Source organism: Ambystoma mexicanum, chromosome 2q (assembly GCF_040938575.1).
Source record: "Ambystoma mexicanum isolate Mex_15411 chromosome 2q, UKY_AmexF1_1, whole genome shotgun sequence".
In the NCBI taxonomy this organism is placed as follows: Eukaryota; Metazoa; Chordata; class Amphibia; order Caudata; family Ambystomatidae; genus Ambystoma; species Ambystoma mexicanum.
This window is the reverse complement of record NC_090924.1, coordinates 1306474516-1306495360: the sequence shown is the minus strand read 5'-3', so window position 1 is coordinate 1306495360 and position 20845 is coordinate 1306474516. Positions and strand designations below refer to the sequence as shown.

Sequence of the window (20845 nt, the reverse complement as noted above, 5' to 3'; positions counted from 1 at the left end):
CAGCAGAACACATGGGAGTATTTCAGAGGCAAAATAGAGATGAATCTCAAATGGACACTTAAGCCGAAAAGTGGTGTGTCAATATGACGTTCTCAAGAAAAGTAATTCAGATCTGTACCAGACAATACAAGCTTTTCTGCACTGCGCTAGGTACTGATCAACAAAGCAAAGGAGGGGGAAGCCAAAGCAATTCTTTTTTGCAGGCCGAGTCAAGTTCCAGGATGCCATTTGTCCAGTTAAAACGTGCATTTGAAATAAGAGCATGGGTGCGGTCATTTCTTACTTTGATACAATTTTAGGTGTTAACCACTGCAGCATAATCCTGAAAGATGGTCTAAGTGCGTGCACTATTACACTCACAGCAGACCATGGCAAATGAGGTTCAAAGACGTGCAAAATCCATTTTATGGTTCCAACACATACATTGACCGAATAATGATCAAGCTTATTAAGGGAGCATATGCTTCTTGTTGAGAAGTACAGCTACTGTCCAATTTAATCCAAATACTATACCTACTCCTCAAAAAGATGATGATGCTGTTTATATCAATATGTACAACAACAAAAGAATGAAGTTAGTAGAGTGACAGATTCAAATATACACAAGATAAAAAACAGAACATTTTGGAGATCAGCTAAAATGGGTGTACACTAAATGAAATATATTTTTTTAATTTTAAAAAGCAAACTTTTTCCTATAGTGTGATCCCCTATAAAAAAGGAACATTGAAAAAAGATAAAAGCAAAATCTTTTACAACACTGTCAGCTCAAATTCTTGAGATTAAGGTTGTTGATTGAAGAAAGATCTGGAGCCCAAACCTTGTTAAAACACTTACACTAAACTTCCAGGATACTGCATGTAGCTATACGTTTCTGAAATACAAGGAGAAACGGGAACAATCCTTATAATACAAGTAAAATAACGTGATACATTTAGAACTTGGAGGCAAGTTCCAACTCTGTTTGGAGAGATTTGTTAGAGGGGAATGAGGAATATAAATGAATAGTAGCAGCTTCATTTCTTCTATAATCGTTACATTCTATCACACAAATCAGGACAATCTTAGTGTTCTTACAAGATGCCCTCATTTGACAGATTATGGCAGCTATATAGGAAGAGTGCCTAGGACCTGTCACTAATCATAGATCTGGACAACCAGTGCATGATTGTTACAGAGGATTATTTGGCAGTACAACGTGGAACCCATTTAACGCAGGACTAAGGAGGGAAGAAGCATACTGAGAATTCACTAACAGATATTTTAAGCTTGGATTCCGAAGAATCAGGACAGAACAGGTCATGGGCTGAATATAGACATTCGGAGTTCCAATAAATATTTTTGCTATCGGCCATAGAGCATACATGACACCCCAAGAAGATAGTCAAGTTTAAAAATGCTGGCCCACAGACGTGTCCAAAATGTGGAGAGGTAAATGCAGAGATGTACAGATGTTCTAGGCATGCCCCGCAATACAGAAATTGTGGGAAGAGGTGGCCCGCTTTATATAAAAAAAATGTTTTAAAAAAAGTTCATTTGGATGTGAACTCCCTGTGGGCATGCATGTTTGGGGAGGTTCCCCAGGCCGAGTAAACTTAAGCATGTGAGCTAATTTGGCATATATACTGGCTAAACGCAGCATAAAAATGAACAGGGCTATCTTTGTCTAAACGACAAAAAAGAACTGAGCTGCTTATCCTTGGCACACACGCTAAACTGAAAAAACTAAGCACTGCCTTCAAATCATTTACTATAGATAGCAACTCCATTACCGTCTCAAACACTAAAACTCTGGCCATTTACCTTGAGGCCACCTTATCCTCCTCCAAACAAACTAATACGGTAGCAACATCATCCACATATACTTGTAAACTAATCACCGCCTGCAGGCCGTTCATTTCCACACCTAATTGCATCACATTTTCTAGAACTCTAGTTCTGTCCAAAATTGATTATTGTAACGCCCTCTAATTAGGTACTAGCCACAAAAACATTAACAAGTTACAAGTAATTAAGAATAATGCCATCAGGGCAGCCCTCAACATCCCCAAGAAGTCGCATATTTCTGAGACTAGTCGCAACCTGCACTGGCTCCCCGGTAGAGCATAGAATATCCCTCAAAACTCTTGCCCTAACACACAAAACCAGGGCCAACCTTGCTCCAGCCTACCTTACTAACCAACTCACTTCACATACGTCCTCAAGACCACTTGGAGTGGCTCAAGCAAACACAATGTCCATACCGAGATTCAAACTCCATAACTCGGGAGGTGCTAGCTTCCCTGTACGGGCATCAAAGCTATGGAACACACTCCCTGCTTCCCTTAGATCAGAACCCTTCTTCCACTTATTCAAGCGCAACACTAAGCGCTGGCTTCAGGATCTGGATACAATGACAGTTTAATTTCCTGATCTTAGGCTTGCGTCTGCCCTACTGTATTTATTGTAAATACAGTATTATTCAACTGCATCTTCCTTTATTTACTGTATGTAACATGTATGTATCTTCCTTATCTACTGTATGTAACTAACGTTCTGCAACCTTTTTTTTAAATTGATGCGCCCGTATGCCCATGGGCCTGGCTGCACTTTATAAATAAAATAAATACAAATACAAAATACAAAGGAAAGCAAGTAGGAGGCCAAGGGCAGATGCTTGGTGGTATGGCCTTCTGAATGCCGAAACCACAGTGTGGGACGAGGCAACACAGAGGTGGGGAGGAGGAAGCGTACACGTTGATGGCCTGGAAACAAGTAGTAGCAACATTGTCCGGTTCAGACCTAGCAAGCCTGGAGGAAGGGGGGGGCCCTCCTTGTAGGGGAGAAAGAGGAATGCCCGCAGAGATGGAATAAGGAAGGTTGCAATGTTTGGAAGGCTCGGGGGGGGTAGGAATACAACATAGAACTGTATGAGAGAATTGACATGCATATTGTTATACTGTATGGCGTACGTGTTTAAACAAAATAGATTGTGCTATCGGTTTTGGCCAAAAAAAAAAAAAAATCTGTACTGATGCTGGAGATCCTCATTCAAGCTGCAGTGAACAGTTCCAACATATGGAACTATGGAAAAATCAAAGCTGAAGATTAGCTTTGACTTCGAATATGATTATTTTGATAAGTTAACTTTTATTTGGTAAAGGATTGGCCAAAGTAACTTCAGTGCGGTTTTGTTGGGCAGGCAAAAGGAGTTACGCATCTATAAATGTTGTTGGCATTGTTCGTACCTGAATACTTTTAAATAGGTCTACCTTTCAAAATCAAAACCGCCTGAACATAAGTATCATTTAATATAAAAAGCATGTTTTCAAATATTTGTACGTTACCCATACAAATCGGGAAATGTCCCTTTACGAGCACACGCACTGCCAGACTACCACTAACCAATCAGCCTTCTTTAACTGGTGTTGCAAGCTCACAGCCTTCACTTCAGTCTTGAAGCAGATCAATAACACATGACCCCAAAGCTGTAGGAAAGAAGATGGGCATATGTGAATTTATAAAAGACTAATACTGGAGAACTAAAAACATACATGTCTGTTACACTGTTCTCTAGCAGCTGTTATTACTTAACTAGTACCAAATGTATCGACCTCTGAGGGATTAATGGCAGAGTCGTACATGCCGGAATTTGAACCCGAGAGATGCTGGATGGCCTCAAATCATAGGTAAGCAGATAACCGGATCAAGCACTATTGGAAGTACTAGAAGCACACATGATAAAGACATTAGATTCCTCAACTACAAATTTGAAATCAGTTTATTCCAAAATATTTGTTCAATGCTCCTTTCTGCAAAAGTCAAGGCTGGACTGCCCCTTTTGGGGCGCTTTAGTCACCCAGAGTCGGACAGGTATGCCCAGACATGGGCCCCGTGTCTGCTGGCCCTAGAGACCTAAGCTACTCTCACAGATTATGCCCAATAATAAAGCATGTCTAGGGATGCTTGTGGTCGCGCGCTGAAGGCATGTGACTGACCTAGCAGTACGGACTGGAATGTCCATTTGGGGTTGGACCAAGCCTGATTGGTCTGGTCTCGAGGGTTGCCCAGAGGTTAAGATTCATTCTGAACCTTCTAGCCATCACCTCAGTTTTCTTTTCTACATTTTTTTTTTTTTTTTTTTAAAACAGGACGTATCAAGGATATACCATTTGAAACTAGATACATGGAATTTGATCCACCGCTTAGTTGTTGCAGGTGCTCCTTCTGCACCCCTTTTCTCCATGTGAAATGCCAGGTGGTCTTTCATGAAATTCAAAGTAAAGCCTACTGCCACTATCTCAAGGTCCCATTTCCCCGAATATTATAGACGGTCACTCTGGTAAGAAATCCTGCATCCCGCACCACCCCTCCTCCCTGCCCCCTCCCCCCCCCCGCCCCCCCCCCCCAAGACTGCGATGCTGTGGATGAGAGGCAAGCACACAAAGTCAGGCTTGTTTCAACATTTGGGGAGGCCCTCTGTTATCTGCATGTTTATTTGAAGTAAAATGAAGACCGACTCTGTGGCTGCTGTATCACGACATCAATGAGGCCTGTTAATACAACGGATACGTGGACGACGCAGACCTGCCGCATACTCTCTGTAGGGGCATCTGGATGGTAAAGTCCCTATCGCTCCATTTCGATTTTAAATGCCACCAGGGTTTTAACTGTACTTCAGCAAAATGGAAAATGTGGGATCTTTGACCAAGTTTGAAAAACCAGATGGTTTTAGCGATAGCTGCCTTCAAAACACATTTCAGAAGCCTACGCCCAGAGAGTTTAATGTGGCATGTATTTGTAAAAATGTTTGATCTTAAATAAAATATAGATTTGGCAGGTTTAGGGACTCTCTTTGAAAAGAGAATTGCAAGTTGAACAAGCCATTATCATTATCAATAACCTAGAAATGTGTTTGGCTTTCAGACCTGGCTTGGGGAATTCAGGTGGAGAGCAGGCGGGGCATTTGTTTTGATGGTTTTTGTCGTCTTGCAATTTATATTAATGCGTTCATATACAGCACTTCATGCCAGACTCCTCCAGCTTTTACACGCTGTAATAACAGGCACATTACCCACCAATTTTGTCTGACTGGTACTAGAAGTATTGAACTTGGAAGGGTGAAAGGCCAAGTTAACGGCCACAGCAGTGCAGACCGCCCTAATGTTGGGACTACTACATTTTTGTGGAGCGCAGTAGTTTTATAAATAATCTAATGTATTACTATTAAAACAAAGACAGCAAAATCGAAAGCATAGCTGCTGCTCCAGCAGACACAAATACATTGCGCTAAAGCACCAGGACACAAGTCCATAAATGTATTGATCGTCAGAAAGTGTGAACTTCATTTAGCATTTACAAGAGCACATTTACACAAATGATCCATTTTAACTACCACAAACATTCACAAGGAAGATATCGATCTTTGGAGCAAAAAGGATATAAAAATGGTTGGTTTAGAAACAAGCCCCTATAGGTTATTGCCTTGACCCGAGGTACATGCTATATGATGTTATGGGGTGTTCTATAAAGCGCAGCGGTCCCCCGAAGGCATCACAGCGCTATAGAATGGATGACTCGGGATAAAGGCAGCATTGACCTAAACCAATCTTAGGCTTGCACTAGGCACAGCTGGTAGGTACAGTGCTAACCAACATCCTGTTGTCATGTTCAGTCAGATATCCATGCTGTAGACAGCACATAAAAACATCCCACAACAAAGATTATTTGACAGTTATGTTTTAACTATCCACAGCAGTCTACAAACATCCCAAGAAACATTTTGGAGCCATACTCATTTTACTACCCAGACCATAAAGTGCATTATAACCTTTTTTTGCATTACATCACATAGAAGCTCCTAAACACCTACCGTATGAACACCCTTGGGCTAAGGCTTTCTAGCAAGAAAGCGCGTACTACTATTGTTGTAGACAAAGTGTAAATGGCTCTAGTGGTGCGTGGGCCTGAGAGTCGTGTAGTGATCAGGTATTATAACCTTTTTTTGCATTACATCACATAGAAGCTCCTAAACACCTACCGTATGAACACCCTTGGGCTAAGGCTTTCTAGCAAGAAAGCTCGTACTACTATTGTTGTATACAAAGTGTAAATGGCTCTAGTGATGCGTGGGCCTTAGAGTCGTGTAGTGATCAGGTAAGCTCTTGGAACAAATATTTAACGTGGCATTAAATGCAGAGCAGAACAATTGAGTTATATGGAATCTCCATGTCCCGAATCAATCTTTACATTTCTTGTAGTAAATTACCTATACAAACCAGAGGGTCTTAATCCGAAGGGTGCTCAGGACAAGATCTGTTCACTTCAAACCATTCGTCTATGCACCTGGTAAGGATCATAGATACAACAGCTTAGGTTGAAAGGCAAAACTCATGCTTCAAATTAAAACGTACAGAACAATGGTACTATTTTCAGCATCTTTCCATTAGAAACAAAGGAAGAGCAGTTTAAAAGAGGAAACAAAATCAATAATAAACTATGAACGTGAGACAGTCTAGTTACAGGCAAAACTGCTTGAAACGTACCAATATAGATTTTGCAAAGGTGCAACAAACAAAAGACTTACAATCGGTAATACACTCTGTTGGGAACGAGCTTCGCGCCCACAGATTGCTCAGCTCTTGTCCTGCTAATGTACCCCTGGTTAGCAAATGATGTGCACTGTAATGACTCAAGCAGTGCCAAACCATACCCCCTTTGCTATAGGCACAGGGGATATCAGAATCTTCAGTACTACGAACATAGGATCTCGTGCACAGTAAGGAAACCGTGCCCAAGTGCGACTCTACCCAGAGGCTCAACCCCCCATGCACACTACCAATGCAGTACCTTGGTAGTACAAGACAGGTGAATGTCACAATAGAGTAAAATGGGGGATGTGGGGCCCCTATATGAATGTGCACGTTGATTAGCGGTACAAGAGTCACTAGAATTTTGGAAGCAGGTGCTCAGACTGAAAAGGAAAGTGTGTCTGATGGAGTGGCCTGAGCTAGTTTGTGGCCCTTCCTATCCTGGGCCTTTCAAAGACAGACAAAAAGGAAGCATCTTTGATCCCAGATAGAGTTTTTCCAAGACATCATTTGAACATACTTTCTGGGCCTGGTTTAAAAGCAAACCTAGTGCAAGCTATATGTGTTTAGAATTAAAATTGTAACCCAACAGAATAGGCCTGTTTTCCTGAGATTTTGCAATTTGAGCTCTCTGGAAGATTAAGAAATCTCAAATTGAAATGCAGCATTACAAATCCTTTCATTGGTGTCTGCAATAGTAAATACAGTAATTGAAAATATATTACTTAATGAACCCATGCAACTGCAGTGTTAAGAGGGTAAAGAAGATTCCTTGAAAATAGGGAGTGTTAAGCTCCTCTGACGTGGCGTACAGAAATCCTGAGACACCGAAGCATTTACAATTATTGGCAACTAATCCAACATCATAAAATGTTCAAACAGCGTCTATGGCCAAGCCAAGAACCAATAGTCATTGATCGCATCCAATATTTTACATTTAAAATCAGCCCAAGAACTTTGAGATCCAGATGTTAAAGCAAGTATATTTCTCTGATGCAAACAGATATTCATGTTTCAGAGAAAACTAAATGTTTTTTTTTCCAAAGTTGATTCTAAGAACGGCTTCACCTTTTGATTTCAGTGGGGGTAAGGTGGAGGGTTAAGGTATACATTCTGTACTGTAGATGGATAGTTTCACAAAAATGAAATCTGTCAAGGTATGTGTCCACATGGAGGAAAGTATCAGAGCACATAATCTAGAATGACAAAGTTACTCACCGTAGTGACTACCTTACTCCTTGTCCATAGTCCCCTTTCCTCCATACTTGTGGGACATCCCGTCCATTGGGACGGGACTTGAGCACTTTTAAAGCATTACAAAATGTACTTTGTCCTTTTCTTTTTATGCGGGGCCACTGCACATGACCCTAGCCCTGCCTTCCTGAGCTCCACAGCCGCGCATCACCCTTCAGTCCTTTTCCATCGCCAGGTCCAGAACCATTTAGCAATAATAAAGGATACTTATTAGCGGGGACGGTGGGCAGGCGTATGGAGGAAAGGGGACTATGGACTAGGAGTAAGGTAGTCACTACGGTGAGTAACTGTCATACTCCTACATCCCGTCCCCTTTCCTCCATACTTGTGGGAGATTCCCAAGCACAGACCATAGGAAATATGGGTGGATGGAAATTCTCTTATTGGAAAAGAATTCTTAAGAACTGCCTAGCCAAACTGGGCATCAGTCCGGGAGCTCAGGTCAAGACAATAAGGTCTGCAAAAGTCGAAGGGGAAGCCCATGTAGCAGCCTTGGCTATGAACTCCCAAGGGATGTATTTTTGGAAGGCAACAGGAGCCGCTTTGCCACGCACCAGATGTACAGGTATGTCCTTTGGGGGCTGAAAACCTTGAATTTTGTAGGCCTCAAATACATGAAGCTATCCCACAAGAGATGGATGCTTTTGAGGCTGGTTTCCCTTTTGGGTCACCAAACGCAACAAAGAGTAGGAGAACTTTTAAGTTCCCTTGTTCTGACGAGGTAAAACTTCAGAGCATGTCTGACATCTAGATTCTGCAAAACCCTCTCAGCATCGTTGGAGTAAAGAGCTTGTCAAAATGGCTGCTTCAGGCCACCAGGGGGCACATGGATGGAGGACGAGAGATGAAGGTCCTCCGTGATCCTGCTCCCCCCACCCCCAATTCAGCAAATGTGCCCCATTTGCCCATAGCATGATGGAACTATGACATCAGACGCAGAGCTGAACTCTCAGCACATTGTGGATCACCAGTGGCGAGTACAGAAGGTCCTATGCACCATAGAAACATAAGGTGTTACACGGCCCCTCACAGGGCCCACCGAACCGTAGGATACTTGACAGTTGCAAAAAGTTGTAAAAGTGTTTGAAATGTTGCAGTTTGGCGATTAACAAATAAGGGTATACGGGGGGGGGGGCATCTGACAATGTGGCGTAAGGCGCAGGGGGTCGGGATCAAGGACCTCAATGGTGGCTCAGACTCACCTAGTGACTTTAAAGGCATGGTCTAGTAAAATTTTTTATTGTCCCTACGGGTCGGCCATGTTTTTAAGCCTAAGTGGCTTGATTTTAGAAAACTTTCCTATGGACCTTACCCGAGTTTTCGTCCATTAAACGCACGCGAAAACAAGCACCAGGGAGACGCCATTTTCTGATAATCCTATCTTTTCCCCGATCGCCCTGGCTGACCTGCTTTTGCGGCACTAAATCAATTCCCCCACCCCTGAGCCGGTCATCAGCAGACTCGTACCGCCCATTTCCCACCACCAAAGCACGTCTCGTGTCAACATTCGCTGCGCTTCAGCTAATGACGTGTCGCCATGGAAATGGCAGGACGCCTCTCTCCTCAATAAGTATAAACAGACCGTTTCACAACACACAGCAGCCGATTTTCGATTCCATTCCTCTGTCTGTTACTTTGAGTATTCTGTGACTTGTTTCAGTGCTCTGGTCAGCTAACTTCGCCGCTTGTAGCCCGTGTGAACAGATACCAGTACCACCGCTATAAATTATTTTAGTTTGTTTAACACACAATGGATACAATAATGCCCTACATGTACGAGCCCGGGTATACCGAGGAGGAACTACTGGAAAGGGAAGCACGCGAAAACGATGGGGATTCGGACGGCAGGATGAATCAACAGATGAAGAGCCTGGGCCTAGTCGAATGGACGGCGTCTCCACCTGGTGCACATGCAATCGGTGCAAGCGAATGCCAACTGAGGACGAGAACTGCTGCTGCCGAGAAAACTCGGGATGCCTGGCCTACATTTCGGAAGGCGAGCCATGACCGCAATGCATCACCGAGCTGCCAGACTTCAGGGCAGCCTGCCTCACACGGGCCGTGTTGAGAATAATGATGGTGCTTATGCACGAACTTCGAGCAACTGTTCGTCCTCGTAATCCGAGTAACGAGTAAGTATACTATGCTTGTCATGCCACTCCCATTTCATGGTCTTCTACTATATCCAAAATTACATCTACATATCATTGCAACGCATGTAAGTCGTTGAATAGTGTGCATTGTCTAGATAGCATTTGTCCGTGTAAAATGCCATTAGTTACAAGAATTGTCATTGACAACAAACGTTATTAAACTTATCTTGGTAATTTAAAAACAGTTTGTTTCATTCCTTTTCACAGGTGGTACAGGCTGGTGGCCCATCGTTCCTTTACATGGTGGCTTCACGGGAAGCTTGGACACCACGTTCGAAGAGTGATACCCGCCTGTGCCGTTCGAGAAACGTTCCCGAGTGACAGCGGTCAGTACAGGGGATTTTCTCTCGCTGTGCTGCAACCTGACCTGTATAATCTTTAAAGTCTTGTATTTTTGTGTCATGAAAATAAGATACAAAATAAAACACCACATATATTTTAACGGTTGTCTCGATTTTTTAAATGAATCAAGTGCGTCTCCATTCAAGGATAGACGTCAGACATCTGTGCTCCGAATGGGTGAAGGTCTGGTTGCTGTGAAGCAGGGTGGTCACTATCTAAGCTAACATAACATTCTCGATAATGCATGCACTAAAACACACTTGTTCAAAGTCTTTCAGTAGGTTATGTCTCTATAAAAGTCACACATATATCTATACTAACATTTACCATTGGATTATACAGTCTTGACCACTATAATACACCGGTTGAAGTGTGGGTCTGTGCTCACAAGAATCTCCGGTATGTGGCATTTGTTATTGATAAGCAACGATATACTATCATTGATATAAAAGGCGATATACTGTATATTGATATAAAGGCGGTTCGCGCCGGTGGATGCGCGCTGGCATAGGGGGCGGACAGGGGCGCGAAAGGCCAAGGTGCCAAACTACATGTACACTTCAAAAGGTGTCCCATGCCAAGGGGCCATTGTTCACATGGTCTCCTCAGACCCCGTGTCTCCAGGCAGGCCTCCCCTTCAAGCAGGCCGCCCTGCCAATACCACGACATACATACGTCATTCATTCACAAACACACCCCAGTTTCTAATACTTTAAAACCACTCGATATGTCTCATGAGAACAACTTTGTGCTTTGCAAGTCAACTCCTGAACGTGCTACCTGGGAACCACCGAGATCTATGCTAATCTGCTCATCGTCGTGCTATCCGTGAACTTCTGTGACCGCTTCGAGCATACCCATCAGTTCGCTACCTGTGGCCGTCCACCTATTCTCCCGCAACATACTGCTCTGCTTCCTGAATCCAACTGTTTGTTGGTCAAGGTAAGGCCATGTATCCTGGTCATATTTCGCAGATTTTTAAAATTTCTATCTATTTTCGAGTAGAGTACACAATAGTGCTATGTTCATTGGTCTCATTGGTATTAACTTGAGTTTCCATTGCTATGCTATCAATAGATCTATTTATTTTCATCTGTGTCTATTGTCATTGAATTGCATCCTTCGGGGGTCCAGTCTATAATGTAAGCATGTTTCCTTCTCGTGCAAGACAGAACATCCAAGGGACGAGTCACATGTTCAGATTTCAGTCACATCAATTATACATTTCTGCAACTTATGCAAATACTAAGCAGCACATAATGAACTGGTATAGTTCCTGCGACCAAAACAAACCTTGCATTGATCATTGTATGATTCATTTACTTTTGTATCAAATCTTTACTCTTGAAGATTGTATAATGTCGATATTTACTTTTCAGATTTATCAACAATGCCTGCCTGTTCGATTAGCGGTTGCCCTTCGAAGACCCATGCAAAATCTGAAGGAACTACAATGCATGTATTCCCGAAAACTGTTGATCGAATAAGAGAATGGGTCAGATATTGCGGATATCCACTGGATGAGCTGGAAAGTAGAGTCCAACAAGTCTTAGAGGACAAGAGGGGTGATCGATACCGCATCTGCAGCCGGCAGTTTTCCTTGGACATGTACACAACTTCTTGGGTAACAAAGAAGAATAAATGGCGAACGACACGGAAATTGCACGGAAACGCTATTCCCACTCTATTCGTCCACATTCTGCCACCGGTGAGTCAAGTGTCCGGATTTAGCTTTCGGCCTTGCGGTAGTGTGTAGCCGAATGGATTAATTGATATTGTAGGTGTTATATCAATATCAAAATTATTACAAGGGATAGGAGTGTATAGTTTTTTGAATAATGACATTTATCAATATATTCTTTTTCGATTTCATAACCCACAAATGCAATGTATATATATATGGGGACAGGGAACTGTGCTGTATTGAGCATTTTTCAAGTATTCTGTCGGCTTACATGGCTATTTTTAATATTAGCATTTCATTATCAATCATTAATTGACCTTTACAACTTCTTGACTATCCCTTGAATCTGAAGCAAGAACATTCTACATCCTTGACGTGGTCGCAGTTATCAACCACTTCTAGCGCGTATAAGGTAATCTTACTAGGCTAATCCGCTACATACTTGTTTTATGCATGTCAAGTAATAGTTTTATTCTATCGTGTAATTATTTTACCGAATGTTTGGTTACTGCTTTCCAATTGATATACACCTTAGTTATCGTCCACTGGTGTTTGTTTTCAGTTCTAATTAGTGTTATCCATACTAATACAAGTACTTTCTTTCAGGGAGATGCTGAAGCGTCCGCCACATCTACAACATTTCTAGATCTTTTTCAACATCAGGAGGTATGGATACTGACGGCTCAATCGAGCATCATCATCAGAGCTGGAATTCTTGTCGTTTGATTGTTCTATACAATGTTTCATTCGTGGTTAGCCGTTGATATGTACCTGTGCTGTCGACCCCAGGTGTGTGTTATGTTTTCACAATTGTAATCCTCACTAATGCAAGTACTATGTTTCAGGCAGTTGATGGAGCGTCAACCCCTGCACTTGATGCAGAGCCTGACATTCAAGTATACAAATCGGCGCAACAGCTTTCGGAAGTGCGCACTACATTTGCAACATCCATAGATATTCTTCAGCAGCACGAGGTATGGATAATGACAGCTCCATCATGCGTGATCATATAACGTGATTCCATTTGCTATACTTTCTTCCCTATTAACGCAAGTACTGTGTTTCAGGGAGACGACGGAGCTTCCACCACAATCACAACATCTCATTTAGATGATGCAGATGTAAAGGAATCGTTGAAATAAGTCGATGAAATGTGATCATATTTGGATTTTCCTTGATTCTTTTGGACAATGCATCTTTCGCGGTTATCTCTTTATATGTACCTGTGCCGTCGACCCCAAGTGTGTGTTGTGTTTCCAATATTGAAAAGCATACTAATGCAAGTACTGTGTTTCAGGGAGATGCGGATGCCTCCTCTCCAATACAACCATTCATGGCAGTCCATGCAGAGCCAGAGGTATGGATACTGACAGTTCCATCGAAATAGATCATCACTGGTCGAATACTTGTCGTTTGATTGATGCACACAATGTTTAAATCGTATTTGGCTATTGAGATGTACCTGTGTGTTCGTCCTCACGTGTGTTTTATGCTAACAATATTTTGATACATAGTAATGAAAGTACTACGTTTCAGGGAGACGATGGAGCCTCATTCCGTGCTGTCTATGCGGATACAGAAAATAGTCGTTGCAGCGCAAGAGGAAGGGAGGACATGCGGAAATGAATCGGAGCTACAGCGTGCAGATGTTGAAGGTCGAGTCAAAAAAGTTGCAAAGAAAAAAAAAAAGGTTATAAACAGTTCATAACTTTAAAAAAATGTTTGTGCTGGGGACTATTTTATGTTTTTTTCCAGTCAATTCTACTACACTCCATCTTTTGTTTAAACTGATAATCCCTTTTCCAATCTCTCCTCCAGTTACCCGTGGGCGTCAGAACTATACACACACAGACAGTGAAGCGAATGAGAGATGTGGCTTGCCAGACCGTGTACACTATGGAGGAACTAAATCGAGGCGAGGCGTGTTCAGGCTCGAGATACTCATGTCCAATGGCCAGAACATGAATTGTGTTTGGAGACTACAGCAAAGTTGCATTGGACCATAGCTACAGTGCGACCGCACCACCACAAGAGGTTATTGAATGTATTGAAGATAGCTCTGAAGTAGTTGCAGATCAATTTACACAACCTACACCCGCCAAAATTTTGACACCAAAAAACCTGTCGACATTGTTGTGTTCTCCCATCAATGTTGAAGTAATAGATGTTGAAATGACAGAATGAACCAGCCGCAGCTTCCATAGACGCATCAGAACTTGATATCAGCGATATTACTTTCCAATGTGTTGAAATCTCCACAACGTCAAAGGCCGAAACAACGTTGACGCCGGATGACAGTCTAATGAAAGAGAGCAAATACATTGTATTCGACAGTTGTTTGATGGAAATTATAAGTATGCTGAAATGTGTGAATTCCATTGTGGGAAAACATTGATTAATGTGACTCGTCAAATAAAAGGCAGTAACGTCAAAATAAATGCCGCCTGTAGATTAAATCATAGGTTCTCATGGTCTGCACAACCGATGCTGGGGAAACTGCCAGCAGCCAATCTACTGTGTGCAGCTGCATCACTTTTTAGTGTCTCCAGTTTTAGAAAGTTAGAGGCTTTCTTTCAGTTTGTGGGGCTCCATTTCATTTCTAAAGCGCTGTACTACACATACCAACGGGATTACTGTTTCCGGCCATTAGTGATGCTTGGAAAATTGAACAATTGTCTCTAGCAAGTACATTCAAAGGCAAACGATTCAGGCTAGCCGGCGATGGACAGTGCGACAGCCCTGGATTTTCTGCGAAGTACTGCACCTACCACTTTCAGGACATGGATAGTAAGAAAATTGTGAGTTTGGTGGTCGTGCAGGTAACACAATGTACATCCTCAGTGGCCATGGAGAAACTAGGTTTTATAAAATCAGTGGAATATCTACAATCGAGGGGAATGCACATCGACCTCATAGCCACGGATAGACACGTTTCAATTGCCAAGACAATGAGAGAGCAGTTCCCACATATTAAACATCAATTTGACGTATGGCATCTTGCTAAATCAATCAATAAGAAAATCTCGGCTGCAGGGAAAAAAAAAAAAAAAAAAAGGTTTTGAAAGTATTTTGCAGTGGTCACATTCTATCACCAACCATCTTTGGTGGAGCTCAAAACCTTGAGGGGTCAGTGGAAATACTACTTGAAAAATGGCGGTCACTGATGCACCACTGTACCAACGTTCACCGCTGGACAGCAAATGAACATTTCCACCAATGTGAACATGGCCCTTTGTCCCCAGAGGAGGCACGGAAGAAGAAGTGGTTGATTCCATCTTCACCGACACACAAAGCCATTGAGAAGATTGTTTGACAAAACTCCATCAAGAGATTTGAGAGGACTGACAGAATTCTGGCACACAGGAGATTTGGAGGTGTTCCACAATATGTGCCTAAAGTACAGGCCAAAGCGCTTGCATTTTAGCTTTCAGGGCATGAAACATCGCACTCTACTAGCGGTCTTGGCCCATAACAGCAATGTCGGACGTGAACAATCTAGGACTAGGGGTAAAGTAAGGATGCCTCGCTACACTAAGGTGTTTTCAAAACGAAGTAAGCAATGGGTGATCATACCAGTCTATGATGAAATGCAGTTCGACTTTGTGAAAGGCCTTATTGTTGCTGTGTTAGAGAAGCACAGATATGGAATTTTGGACGTTTCTGTGCAGAGCAGTGATCCATTGCCACCGAACATTGCGACTGTGCCATGCCCACCCGAAGCACAGCTGATTGTGAAGTACAAATCCTGGTTTAAATAATTGCAATAAGATTGTCTTTGTAAATAAATGTTATTGTACAGTGTACCTGTAAACCTAACCCCTACCTTCACCATCATGGGTGGCGAACAAGCTGGGTCTCATCTTTGAATTCCCTCTATTCACCTCACATGTGTATGTATATATTTTTCTCATGTCTCATCTCATGTAAATGCTGCGCACTGTTAACGGAGGGGAGGCTTGCGTATTGCAAATAATAAAACAATAAATCTCACTTTTAACTCAACTCCTGTGGTACTTTAATTTTTGGCGGAAGGTCAGGGAAAGTATAAATGTCTCAATTTGGGCCGCAAAGCTCGCAGACAACGGGGACAAAATTGGGGCACTTAGAACGCGCCAGCCAAGCGGGCCGTGGCATTTGGGAGAGTAGCCAGTTCGCATTTGCACATTGAGGCGCACTACATAGACGGGTTCTAAACTTCAAGTTCTCACAGATGCCTATACTACGTGATGTTGCAAATAAAGAATGCGAAGGACAGCGCCCAGATGAGGCCCACAAGTCGCACTGGAAGTATAAGGGTCTATTGTTTTTTAACCTTGAGACAGCGGCCATGCCGAAAGAACTACATTTGAAGGGAGTGCGCAATAACGTAAGACGATAAGGCAGAAAATTCAGAAACTAGACCGAGTTTCAGGTCAGTATACGAAAAATCATTGTCAAGAGCACGGTCCGTTTTACAGACTGCATTACGAAGAGACACAATGAAAATTTCAAATATAATGTAAGTAAATCTTTACACGCTTTTATACCGGAATGAAGATTTAATGAATGGATGCATGAATAAATGAATGAATGAAGAGCTAGGGAAAGCAAGTAAAACTGTTCGTAGTGGGCACATGGGCATGCAGGTCCACTGGTCTCACCGATCTCGGTCCTTGGCCCAGCCACTTTTGCCTGCACTACGGGACTGTCTGTATCCTTCAGCCCCTTCTCCCGGCATTTACCTTGCACTTGCCACCAGCTGGCCCTATTTAATTTGTATTCAACTAACCATGTACAGCCCTTCCCCATGCGCGATCAGAAAGACACCTGGCCTAGTAGGATCGTTGTCTGTCTGCCCTTGTTCCCCACCTGCCTCGTCACGCCTAGAAACACTTGAGTATAGGCGTGTTACAAATGCCATATCATATCATTCCTCACGCATGTAGACTGTCGTTTATCATTGTGTGTTGGCCTCGATTTATCTCGTTACTTTTCGCATTGATTTTAGAGACGAACATACTCCATTGAACTATCCTTGCAAGCAAATAGTTTCTGATCGGCCGTAATAAATAAAATGAGTAATATTAATGAAGTTCGGCTAGCGAGACTAATAATCATTTTTTTGTTTTCATAACAGGTATTTGATCCCTTTCTGCCACTGCCATCTGTTTGAGACACCGGCGGATGGATTCTTCAGCAGACACCTGCAGCTTCGTGTGAACAACTGGAGCACGATCACCATATTATGGGACGATCGCCAAGGGCCCACATGCCCTTACGCTGCACTAGTGGCTAGAAGCAACATATCAACCTGCCTAGTTGATGGAACAGCCTTGCGGTTCACCGTGCTTCCAAAGTGATTCTTTTTACGAAAATGAACACCCTGTGTACCATAAAGGAACAGTGGTGACTCAAGATGAAACGGAACAGTTATTGCGGATACAGATAAAAGAAAATAAATGGCTTCCGGAGTTCATATGTCAATTGCTGAATATTCTCTAAACAGTTAATGTCAAATAAATGTACTTTACCAAATGTACCGTGTTGCTGTTTCATTTTAAAGTACAGTTTCATATTCCGAATTGTGGCGTGCTGTGTTGTGAGTTGATCTGTGTTGGTTTCCGGGTTCTGTGTGGAGTCGCGCAGAAGACGACTGGGCGCGTTTGCCTACGCAGCACAGTAACGTCACGGGGAGAGGCAGGGAATATGAATGTTTTCATAATGTCGGGCTCAGGGGCGGGGGAATTGATTTAGTGCCGCAAAAGCAGGTCAGCCAGGGCGATCGGGGAAAAGATAGGATTATCAGAAAATGGCGGCTCCCTGGTGCTTGTTTTTGCGTGCGTTTAATGGACGAAAACGCGGGTAAGGTCCATAGGAAAGTTTTCTAAAATCGAGCCACTTAGGCTTAAAAAAAACATGGCCGACCCGTAGGGACAATAAAAAATTTTACTAGACCATGCCTTTAGCTGGGCGAGACCGGGCACCACGGATGGAGGGAAATATGGAAGGGGGGGAGGGGAAAGAGGGTGGAATGGAGGGAAAGGTTCTAGGAAAACCTTCACAAGTGAGCAGGCTCAGAAAATGGCTTTCACCACATTTAACAAAGCTAGACTCGAGGGACCCATCTGGCACACAGGGGTAGGCGATGAACATGAGCAGTACACATGGTGACGATAATGGAAGCTCGCAAAGGCGGCAAACTCCGAATATGCACATTGAATGTCAAAGGTCCCAATTCTCCCACGAAAAGATGCCTAGTTGCCAGAGAGTTTAAAAGATCGGGAATTGACATCCTATTCCTACAAGAAACCAGATACAAGAGGGGCGAAGGAGCGTAGAATACCAAGTGGTCTCATAGGTGGGTACATATTGGAGCTCTAGGATACTCGAGAAGTCAGGAGGTGGGCATCTTGATACGTAAAGGGATACACATGGAGGCCATAAACACAAGGTCAGACACTGAGGGAAGGACATTACTAACAGCAGGCCAAATTCAAAACGCGCAGCGCCCTCTACTGAAAAAATTTCCGAGGCTTGCAAGCTGGAGACGAATTATCAAAGATAAGGAATACGTCTGAGGAACATCCCATCGAAAGAACGTTACAAGGTAAGAAGTAACTTGTTCTTCAAAGGGATTGTGTCCTCCTACGTATAGCAGTGGCATGCACTTGGAGGTAGGAGTAAGAATGGCATGCATCCCTTAGGGATGAACCGAATGTAATACTGGTCTTGACTAGTGGAGGAATCCAGGTTGTAAAATTTTGTGAATGTATGTGCAGACGACCATGTGGCAGCCGCACATATGTCTGACCTGTACCCCTCTTTGGAGGGCCGAAGAGGCTGCGATACCCCTGGTGGAATGAGCCCTAAGATTTTGGGGTGGCTCTTTCCCTGCCAGTTTGTAACATTCCAGAAAGGCCAAGATAATCCACCTGGAAATGGTTTGTTTTGTTATGGGTAATCCCAACTTGTGACCTGATTATCCTACAAACAGTTGGTCTGCTTGCCTGATCCTAGCCATTCTGCTGATGTAAAAGCTTAGAGCTCGCCTTGGGTCCAGCCTATGTAGTCTTTCTTCCTCTTTCCCCAGATGGGGAGGAGGGTAGAACGAAGGTAAGGTAATTTTCTGAGTAATATGAAATTCAGAAACCACCTTTGGGAGGAAATTAGGCTTCACCTGTAGGACAACTTTGTCCTTGTGGAAAATTGTATGTGGGGGTTTACAGGAGAGCTTGTAGCTCGCTCACCCTCCTAGCAGATGTTCGTGCTACCAAAAGGACAGTTTTAAGCGTGAGAAATCTCAGTGAACAAGAGTGAAGTGGTTCGAATGGAGTGCCCATTAGGAAGTTTAAAACTAAATTTAAGTCCCATAAGGGAACTTGGAATGGTTTGAGGATAAACATTAGTCAATCCCTTGAGAAATTGTATCACTAGAGGTAGTTTGAAATACGATGGTTCCTCCGCAGTGCGCTTGAAGATTGAAAGCGCTGCGAGATAGCCTTTTACAGTGCCAACTTGAAGGCCTGAGTTTGCCAAGTAGAGTAGAAACGATAACACTGTTGGTGTACCACATGAAAAAGGGTTGATATTCCCTTCTCTACACCAGCTGCAAAATTTGTTCCAACGGCAGCGGTATAAAGACTTTGTTGCTGGCCTTCTGGCCGAAAGCAACACCTCCATGACATCATCAGGGAGGTCCCAATCCTTGTACCAGAAGCCAAGCGTGAAGGTTGAGGGTTCTGATGTCTGGATGGAGAACCTGACCTCCCTTCTGCGAGAGGAGATTCTCTTTGAGTGGAAGACGGATTGGAGGGCAGATGGACATATCTAGAAGGTCCGGGTACCACATTCTCCTGGCCCAGTCCCGGGCAATTAGGATCATGTTTTCCGGAATCTTCTCAACCTCCTGATCATTTGAAGAATAACAGGGACTGGTGGAAACGCGTAGAGGAGTGGAAACTCCCAGTCCACTACGAACACGTCTCCTAGAGCTCCTCTCGGGGGAAAATTCCCTTGAACAGAACAGATCGCACTTCCTGGTGGTGCTTGTGGCGAACAGATCCACCTGAGGGGTTCCCCAAAGGGCGAAGATCTCTTGAAGGACTTCCTGAGCTAGCTCCCACTCGTGGGAGACTGCTCTGCCTGCTCAGAGCGTCCGCTGTCAAGTTCTTCTCTCCGGCTAGGTGGACTGCCGATAGAGATTCCTTCCCGAATTGCCAAAAACCAGAGCTGCATTGCCTCTGCACAGTGGCAGTGATCCTACGCCTCCTCTTTTGTTGAGGTAGTGCATGGCCACCGTGTTGTCCGTCATTATCAGGACATTTTTCCCCTGTACTGATGGCAGGAAAGCTTTCAGCGCTAGTCTGGTCGCTCTCAGTTCCAATAGGTTGATGGGTAGTCTGGACTCCGATGGAGACCAACCACCGCTGATGGTCAAGTCGTTGGCATGGGCTCCCCAACCCGTGAGTGAGGCATCTGTGACTACCGTTATCTCCGGCCATGGTTGCCAAAACAGTTCTCCTTTCAAGATGTTCTCTGGATAGGCCCACCATTGAAGGTCGCGGGCTACCTTGTCTGGAATCTGGAGGAGATCTGTCATTCTCCCTGAGAATTGCGACCACTGAGTTCTCAGTGCCCACTGAAGAGATCTCATTCTCAGGCGAGCCTCTGGCACAAGGAAGATCCAGGATGCCATGAGGCCTAGCAACCTCAAAAAGTCAAAGGCTGGGAGACGTTGGGCATTTTGAAACTTGTTGACCATCTGCAGAATATCTTGAGCCCTCACCTCTGGTGGCGAGGCTTTTCCCAGGTCCAAGACCGCTCCAATGAACTGGAGTCTCTGATGGTATCATCTGTGACTTCTT

At 43.6% G+C, this 20845-nt stretch overlaps 1 protein-coding gene across 5 annotated transcripts in view; it reads right to left on the bottom strand.

Moving 5' to 3' along the window:
- The window catches only part of ZNRF2 (zinc and ring finger 2), a 167138-nt gene that overhangs the window by 74554 nt on the left and 71739 nt on the right, over positions 1–20845 (bottom strand). The window contains exons 4-5 of one of the 5 annotated variants that reach the window (XR_011303404.1): positions 6248–6324; positions 3385–3467 (exon numbers count right to left, since the gene is read on the bottom strand). The exons of 1 other annotated variant lie outside the window; for it this stretch is intronic. Coding sequence is in view for 2 of the 4 variants with exons in the window: in XM_069648756.1 (XP_069504857.1) it covers positions 6267–6324 (58 nt within the window). In the remaining 2 variants the exon portion in view is untranslated. The remainder of the gene's footprint in view (positions 1–3384; positions 3468–6247; positions 6325–20845) is intronic. 3 more of the 5 variants (XR_011303405.1, XM_069648756.1, XM_069648757.1) reach the window with 3 other exon arrangements.